General features: G+C 35.9%; 1 protein-coding gene across 1 annotated transcript in view; it reads right to left on the reverse strand.

Moving 5' to 3' along the window:
* The window catches only part of TDP1 (tyrosyl-DNA phosphodiesterase 1), a 93963-nt gene that overhangs the window by 58622 nt on the left and 25647 nt on the right, over positions 1–9694 (reverse strand). The window contains exons 8-13 of the mRNA XM_012640404.1: positions 8729–8896; positions 8167–8245; positions 5977–6162; positions 4989–5037; positions 3258–3324; positions 1758–1865 (exon numbers count right to left, since the gene is read on the reverse strand). Of these exons, the coding sequence (XP_012495858.1) occupies positions 1758–1865; positions 3258–3324; positions 4989–5037; positions 5977–6162; positions 8167–8245; positions 8729–8896 (657 nt within the window). The remainder of the gene's footprint in view (positions 1–1757; positions 1866–3257; positions 3325–4988; positions 5038–5976; positions 6163–8166; positions 8246–8728; positions 8897–9694) is intronic.

The following is a 9694-nucleotide window of genomic DNA, read 5'->3' on the forward strand; positions in this document are numbered from 1 at the left end:
TGAGTTGTTGCTATTGAAATAATCTTTAAATGTTTTGGCAAGTAGACATAGTTTTTAGTCTAGTTATTCCAGCATAAAATTAGAAGCTACAAATCTATAATGACAAATTTCAAATTCTTAAATTAACTTCAAATAGTTATAATTTACTTAATTTAGCAGCCAGCCAATATTAAAGCAGATATTCATACAGTACAAAACAACAAATATAAGTGCATAAACGAACAGTGAACACTTTTTGACTTAACTATAAGAATATATGGTACCCTAGTTTCAGAATGGATTTTCTAAAGGTATCTGGACCTATACTTTCCTTTAGCCTCATATAATCACTCAAATTTTCCCTAAATACCCCACGTACTCTCCCACCTTCGTGGCCTTTGTCCTCACTAGTCCCTCTGCTCTGATTCCCCGTCTAATCCACCTGGCTTACCCTCAGGCATGCTTCTAGGCCTATTTGAAACACCACTTGCCTACTTAGCTTCAGCTGATTGCTCACCTACCCATCCACCTCCACCCCAACTAGGCAATACATTTCTAAGAGTGCTTCCACTATGGTCCTTGCACAGGTGGACACCAGGGTACACAGTGTCATGCAGGGCAGAGCTCGTGCCTCCTGGCTCCGTGTTCCCAGGGCCAAGCACACACTGTCATAGAACTGAAATACAAAAACTTTGCCTTTAGAAAAGGATTACTCACAGGGTTACTTTAATCTCAGTTTCCCTTAATGCCCGAACAATAATACTCACGTAATTTCTCTGAAGTACATCTACCTTTTACTCCACTTTGAGGGAACATAACCCCCAAATAGACATTAAATTCAACTTTTCCAATAAAGTAGAAAGATACTCAAGATCGGAACATCAAGTCTTCCTAAATCTCCAAGCTGCTGGCTTGCCCTTTGGATTTTGGACTTGCCAGCCCCCACAATCGCATGAGCCAATTCCTTAAAATAAATCTCTCTCTCCAAAAGGATGTAAGTGGCTCTTTTGTTTAAAAGTTTGTTCATGAGTGCTGTTCCTTTCTTAAAGAAATAATTCTACTCTGTGATACTTTAATTAGTTGCTATTGACATTAATTATGTTACTGAATCATAAAGAGATGCCTAATGGTTAAGTTCAGACTAGAAGTCAGGAAGTAAAGTTCTAGTTACAGCTCTATTTTTCAAAGGGCATAGCAATTTACCCTTCTATAAAAATAGACAAAAATGCCACCAGGTAGGTGGTTTCTTATGGGGTGATGACAATATTCTAAATTTAGTTTATGGTGATGGTTGTATAACTCTGTGAATATACTAAACCATTAAATTGTAGACTTTAAATAGGTAAATTTTATGGTACGTGAATTATATCTTAAAGATGTTTAAAAAAAGAACACATAAAAGATTTGATTGCTCAAGTTTCAATTACTTAAGGAGAAACTAACGTTAAAAATATTAATTTTAACATTTCACTTTTTCTTCTGTATTTACCCTATATGTCAATTTGCTTAATCCCTGTTATTGAGCTATTAAATAACAGAAATGCAAACTTTATATAACCTTATAAACATCTAGACTTATAAGTAAATTAGGTGATGATCACACACTCTACAAAGGGATTAGTCATGGGGCTTTTTAAAATAAGGCACACATAACGCAAACACACTAAAAACTAATGATGATTCACAAATCACTTTTTGGAAACCCATTCAATGTTCAGAGCGAGAGTTACAAACACATTTTAAAAATTCCTCTGATGAGGAATATAAGGACTATTTACCTTGTGACAAGGAACCAAGCAATTTTACTGAAGTCTGGAGAAGGTCTCATGTATGTCTTAATATGTGGCATGGCACGGCTGCGGCCGGAAGTCTCAGCCGACCATTTGCTAGGGATGGGGATAGGAAAGACAAGTTACTAATTATAAAATACAAATTAGTCATAATCATAATATTTGGAAACTGCATGAAAAGCAAAATCCTATAATCTAAAAAACAACAGTGGGCACACAATTCTGTGACCTGTGATACTTTATTAAACTCTGTACAGATAACAGCTCATTTTAGGATGCAGATATGTAGAAAATTTCCCACTACCCACAAGAAGCACTATAACCTTTTGGCATGTAGCCTTCTCATCTTTTTTGCCGTAAATGCAAACGTATATAGTTATTTCTGTTGTACTTTTAACAGCACGTGCGCACATGTCTCCTAGCTAAACTGTGAGCTCCTTAAAGGCAGGAATTGTGCTCCCATGGTGCATTATGAGTATAGGCTCGGGGTAAGCTTGTTGAATGATACAAAATACAAAATAGGCAGAAAACAAACAGTATATGAAAAACATGAGTGTTGAAAAGCAGGGGCATAAGCCAGAAATACTTTAGTTAAATGCTGATATTCACATATCTGAGTTTGGTTTCTAAGTTTCCAACACTGTAGGACTAGGGTTCCATGGGAACCTACATCATGGGGCAACAATCCTCACTTATGAATATAAAACGATGGTTCCTCAAGAACAGATTGTTAAAAAATAGTAGCAGGTATAGGCAGGTCCATCACAGTCTTCATTCAAATGAATTTAATAATCTAATACTAAAAGGAACAATATAAAAAAGTGTCCTTCTGTAAGGAAAAACCTGAAGAAAGCATTAAAGAAAGGCTCCAGGATGAAATACCATTAATAAATTACAGTTGAAAGCTACAGTCCAATGTAATCGTGCCTTCACTTTTCACTAACCAGTACAACGAACACCTGTTTGAAGCAAGCATGAAACTGGGATTGGCTTAGAATATGTGCAACTGCTGTAGCTAGAGAAAGATGAAGGACATTCCTTTCACTTGGCCACTCGTCAACCATTTACTGAACTCTTTAACATGCTAAATACTGTACCGGATCCTGGGGAAACAGTGGTGTGGACTCCACCCTCAGCAAGCATCACATGATGGTATAGACAGAATGATGATATTTTATATTTTGGAAAAATGAACTGAAATGCTGCTTATGTAAGTTCTAAACTACCCAACATGATCTTTTATTTATCTTTTTCTTTGCATGCCAATATTTAAATAGAAACCTCACGGAGATAAATTTTACTCTTTGGTATTAAAAACCTATTCCAAAAAAATTCAAAATCTTGTTTTAAATTATTTCTATCACTAACATATGTAGATGAAAAAAATATAGCTATATTACATAAAGTTCTTTTTAAAAAAACAGACCGACATAAATAACACTCTAATTTCTAAAGAAGCAACAGCAGCATTCTAAACCAATTACTTACTGAAAATAGGAATGCAGCCAATTCTGTTTTTCAGCTGTCTGGATGCCATAGGGAAGAGAGCCCCCAGCTTTTAAAAGAAAAATAAAACAAAATCATGAAATATAATTTGAGACTCCTTCATTAAAAAGAAAATCTATAACAAACAGTGAGAAGGTAAGAGAAAAAAACCACTTCCATTATTTTATCTTATGGAATACTTCTTTGAAAGAAAGTATCTATACTTGCATTTAAATAGTAAACGTTTACTATCTGAAAAGAAAACTATTATTTAATCACTTGGTGGTGGTAATTTAACATCTGCAACAGCATAGATCTGAAGTGTTAGAAAAGAAAGAATCCTGGCCCACCCTACCATCCTCACGCAGGTAAGCCACAGTTGGACAGCCTCTTTGAATTTTGCTCAAGACCATAATTACTTGGGGAGAAAGTCCAGGATGAGACTCCCATCTTCTTCACCTTCACACACTGCTATTTCTAAAAAGACTCTGTACTGGCTGAACAGATTCTTCCAAACAAAATGGAATGATCAGAAAACAAATTAAAATGTTCAGTAAACAGTTCAGCTTTTAAAAATTCTAAAGGCCTTATTCTCGCAAAGAGAATAAATACAGTTCCAAGAGGAAACACAATTAGAAGCCAATTTTTGTTCATCTTTGAAAGGAAGAAAACTCCATTGTAGATTCATCAGTGACTTTCCAAAAACATGTTGCAGCTTCTCCACAGTCATCTATATCCAAAGAGGGCTTTAAATATCTCGGACACATCAAATAAGGCATGTCCTGTCTCCTACTGCAAATAACTAAAAACATATTCAGCTTTAGAACCAGTTATGAAATAGCTTCATTAAAAAGATCATGTTGCTCACTCCCCATTAAAAGTACACTTTGAATGGACCTAGCCTCTTAGAGGTACAGAAAGAAGACAAAAGAAAAGCCACCACCATATCCCGGAGTCTCACTGAAATAATTTCAGCTTTGCCATTAAAAAGCAAAAGATGAGCTAACACACTCCAAACCCTACCAAAATTTTTCTGGCAGATTTTGATCTAGTTTGATAAGCAATAAATGGACTAAATTAGCATAATTCAACACAATCAGACTTTGCTTTTTCCAGAGTCAAACACAATTTGGGTTTTTAGTTAATAACTACTCATTGTACTATCTAGGGTGCTGAATTCCAAATAAAGGTTTAGTGCCCAGTACTGCTATAAGGGAAATGGAAGATAAGGTTGACAGATGACTACAAAATATTATGAGGCATTTTCAGATGAAGCCTTTGAAAGAATATACATATCAACTAAGTTATACCAAAGGTAATAGTAAATATAAATTCTAGACCTTAAATATACCTGTATCAGGCATTCGGATTTGGAAGAACCACATAGTACCTCGGACACAGGCAGGATGTGGAGACAAATGGAAGGTATGTTAAATATGCTCTGAAAAGGCACTGAGTAGGTAGGAGGAAATTGATTTTATTTGGACATCTTATCTGTACAATCAACCTGTTGGTTATTTTGTTGGTAAAAATGAGAACCGTGTAGAGGGTTACTGTGAGGATTAGATAACATACCCGAACTGCCAACTGAGTGGTTTGGAACAGAGCTCAATATTACCTATTTTCATGACCCTTATCTAGTTAAGAGAAGACTATCTTCAAATTTCTAATGAATACTGATAAAAATTTTACCAGGGCATTTATGGAACACATATAAAATACACAACTAATTACCAGGATATCCTTCTAAGCTGGTCCGTACATTTTCCACAGAAGGATAGATCTAAAAATAAAGAGGAAAATAATAAAACTTGGAATGTACCATGTTGAAAGAATGATGATCAGCTTTTAAGAAAATGAAAATATTAATTAAAAATACTTAGTATAAACATAGAAGATACGCTTTAAATTTTAAAAAGTTCCTGTCTTACTGAAAAAACTTCTAATTAAGCTACAGGAAGCATATATTTGATGAAAAAAATCACACTTCTATTTGAACATTTCTTCCTCTGAAATGTCAAATTAACATTGAATTGAATGCAAAATTAATTATTAATTCACAGGTCTCTAAATAATTAAAATGCCTACAATTCTGCTGGCAATGTTATACCAAATATTTTCTTCCTTGGCTAGACAACCTGAGAGAAAGAACAGAAAATCACAGGCTAGCCTGTGGCTGAAATGGAGCTCCCAAACAAAACCAGCAAGCTCTTAGCCCTGGATGACATTAAGGCCACATGATTACAAACGATGCTGCTAATGTACTGCTCTTTCCATCCAAAAATCATACAATAAAACTTCTCGGCCGGGCGCGGTGGCTCACGCCTGTAATCCTAGCTCTCTGGGAGGCCGAGGCGGGCGGATTGTTTGAGCTCAGGAGTTCGAAACCACCCTGAGCAAGAGCGAGACCCCGTCTCTACTAAAATTAGAAAGAAATTAATTGGACAACTAAAAATATATAGAAAAAATTAGCCGGGCATGGTGGCTCATGCCTGTAGTCCCAGCTACTCAGGAGGCTGAGGCAGGAGGATCGCTTGAGCCCAGGAGTTTGAGGTTGCTGTGAGCTAGGATGATGCCACGGCACTCTAGCCCGGGCAACACAGTGAGACTCTGTCTCAAAAAAAAAAAAAAAAACTTCTCTATTACAAGGAGGATTGATTCTCAATTTTTCTCCTGGACTAGAAAATAAAAATAAATTAACTCAGCAAGGAAGAGAACTCACCAAATGAAGAGGAACGGCACTTTTCCCTAGAGTCTTGCTTTCCTTCCCTAGTGTCAGCAAGCTCTCTTTAAACTCAGAACTTAACCATTTTGATTCATCAGCCCCCAACGAGCCAATGCTTGAAAACTGACCTACGACAGGCCAGGACTCTGCTGCAGGCATGGATGAGGCATGTTCTTTCAGAAGCTGGGAAAGAAAAAAAAAAAAAAAATGAATGCAACAGCCACTCAAATAATGTTAACAGAACTGCTGTAATATTAATACTTGAAAGCAGAGTTTTCTGCCCTTGGAAGGAAAGGCTAAAAATATTAGTAATCAATTTCATACCCACATATACCTTTTTTTATTCTTTGGGAAATAATTTTTAAATACTAAAAATACTTTTTTTAATGGAGCAGATGGACAGAAGTTTTCCTTTCCAAAATTATTTGATTTGTACTAAAAATAAAAACAGATTAAAAAATATAAAAGACCCATTTTAATAGAAATGTCAGATAAACCACCGACCTATCATATCATATGAAATGAGATTTTTGCCTTAAAATCATAATTATCTAATATACCTAACCATACCTAGAAGGCCAAACTATTGCATATTTTGACTCCCATCATTTGAAAGAAGCTTGGCATCCTCAGTTTAACACTTGGGCTCAAGGCAGCTATGACAGTCTAGAAATAAAAGAATATATTTACATATAGATACACACCACCTAAAGCACTGCATAAGACTGATCTGCATTTCCTATCCTCATACTTATGCAAAGCTACAGAAACAATTCAGAAAATATTTGGAAATTTGATCCATTTAAATATATATTAAATACCTACCTGGAAGGCTGGAGATACCAAGGAAAGTAAGCTGCAGTTCCTGCCCCAGTGGAGCTTGTATTCTGATGTTTTGTTTAATTTAATATGTATTATTTTCTTTAACACAGCTTAGGCATTAATATTTACACATACACTTACCAAAAAGCCCAAAGCCTCAATTTTCACCATGGGTGCAGTTTCGTGTAGACAACTGACGACTGCGAGGCCGTTTCCATCGTGGTGCTCAGCCCCCAGTCAGCTGCACTATCTGGACAAGTCCCTGTGCTTTGATTTACACTTCAGTGAAAACGGGCACCTGATCACCTGCCTGCCTTCCCTGGGAGGGAGCTGTGATGCAACATGAGCGACTATGTGTGAAAAGTGGTGTGAAAGTTCTTAAGACACTATTCAACTTTCAGTAAACTTGTGATCATATAGTATGTGCTATTGCCTAGCCCGTCTAAACCATTAGATATTATTCCACAAATAACCACTCCTGTGTACTGAACGCTTACTGTGTGCCTTGCACTGTTTTACATTATTTCACTTAATCCTTACACAATTATTATGCCCATTTTAGAGATGACAAGCGACTAGGTTAAGGAATAAGTCAAGGTCCCATGGCTTGTACATAATAGGTCAAGAACCTATTATGGGTATCTACCTCCAAAGCCAGACATGGAGCCAGTGTACTCTACTTTCTCTCTAGGTCAAAAGAAAGATGTCGTCTTTGAGATCTTGCCTGCTTTAAGCTGTGGTCACATTTCAAAAAGGGAAATTAAAATGAAAAGTTTCATTAACCAAAGGAGATTCTTACATAAACAATTTATGGAATAAGAAGTAAGGCTTTGAATAAAGCCACTTTAGGAAATTTATTAAGGTCAGTAAATTGTCTAAAGAGATGAAAAAAACTTTAATCTTCAACTTGTTTTATTTTGTCAACATTTTGTTCATCTTCCTATCATTTTTGTAATTGTGGTTCTCTTAAGGGTACTGGTTTAATAAACAAAATACATTATAGCTCAGTTGTAGCCTTTACTTAATAATACTTTGTTCTTTGTTGAAATTCATATGTTAAAAATTGATATGCTGAACAATCAAGAGCTCTAATATGTTAGTGAACAGGAAGTCTCTATCTTTATTACAAAAACTAAAAAGTCTATTTACTTATGCCATTTAGAATAGTCTACAGCTATAAGAGGCAAAACATTAAAAAGCTATAATTATTAGAAAGTATAATTAGGCAAATTTATCAAGTGCCTGCTATTTGCCCACAAGCGTGCTAGAAATATTGTAAAGCTGTCATCAAAATATACATTTTAAAAAGGAAAGAATATATATTTAATTTTTTAAAAAGTGTTAAAACAGTAAAAGTTCTGTTACCTTCCTGAGTCTAAAATGTCCCCAATTATCTTTTTGACTTCCTTGAAAGCGTCCTGGGGTTGAACCAATAAGATAAACCCTAAAAAGATATAAAATGCAAGTTATAGAACATAGTGATGTGCTTTGGGCACCTAAAACAAAAAAGAAATCCCACAAAATACACATAAAAACCAAAATAATCATAAAACGTTCTAAGAACCAACCCATTTTCTTGTGATGCCTCCTCAACAGTAGTAATTATACTCAAATTCATTTTCAAGCAAATCAACTAATGATGTAACACTTACAAGGTATATGGTACCAGGTAAAGAACTCATAATTTTAAGTATCCCGGTGGAGACTTAAGGTATGCAGGAAGATTCACTAGCTGCCACTTTAATGCCTGAGAAGCAAGAGACAGTGACAGCAGATAGTGACAGCATCTGCTCATCCCCTCGTCACATCATGAAGCACAGCCAGATATCACCCCACCTCTTTCCAAGGCCCCTGCATTCCAGACCTCGCGTGGCTCTCAAGGTATGAGCCTATTATAAGTATTTTAAATTGATAAGACGACACATACTTCGTTTCAGAGAGATCATGCTCGTGGATGATGTCTATCCAGTCCTTGAGAGAAGGATCATTATAAGCCATCAAGTAACTGATGAGATCAGCTTTAAAATGTGATGTTGATTCTCCAGATGTGTGGGTTCCATGGGCAATTCGTGGGTATAGGGGGCTCAACCATATTCTGGAATGGAAAAAATAACCTTTAACAGTCAGGAACACAACTGATCACAATGATACCTCTGTATCCATTATGCATTCACCCGAGGAGGTGAATTCTCACTATGTATCTCCACGGGGCAAGTACAATGACTCTTAGGAAACATGAAACATAAATCTGATCTCATGATTCCAGTGGTTTCCCATCATATTCAGTATTATTTCTGAATGCCATGTCATGAATTTAAGACAAGTAAGGTGGGCTCTGCCCACCTCTCCCAACTCACATCCCTCTTTGCACCACACCTTCCTTATCCCTGGTCTTACCTTTGCACCTATATATTACTTTCTGAGACTTGATGACAATAGTTAACAGCTCTACTCCTAATGCTTTCAGCAAATCCATACCACCTGTGGTAATCCCAGTAAGAATTTACCCTTGTCTACATCCAAGTAGCTCTTTAGTCAAATGGGAAATAAGAATCAAACGTTATCTTTACTGAGATGTGAAAATCTATTTTCAATAAACAAACTCATTTTCATAATGTAAATGCTATAGCAGTTTGAGATATGTTCATATCCTATACTTCACAATGTCTGGAATGAGTATATAACATATTTAACAATATGACATTAACGTCAACCTCAAACTTTCGAACACTTAAGTCAGTAAAGAAACATTAAAGATTATCTTCCATCCATTCTTTTTCCCCCAAAGGAAAACAATGCTGTTTGCCAAAACTTCTGTATTATACCCACAAAGGAAAAACTACTATGTCTAACCGCAATCCTTCTATAAACTACTCCATAGATTACAAAAAAG

Source organism: Propithecus coquereli, unplaced genomic scaffold (genome assembly GCF_000956105.1).
Source record: "Propithecus coquereli isolate 6110/MARCELLA unplaced genomic scaffold, Pcoq_1.0 Scaffold152, whole genome shotgun sequence".
Lineage (NCBI taxonomy): Eukaryota > Metazoa > Chordata > Mammalia > Primates > Indriidae > Propithecus > Propithecus coquereli.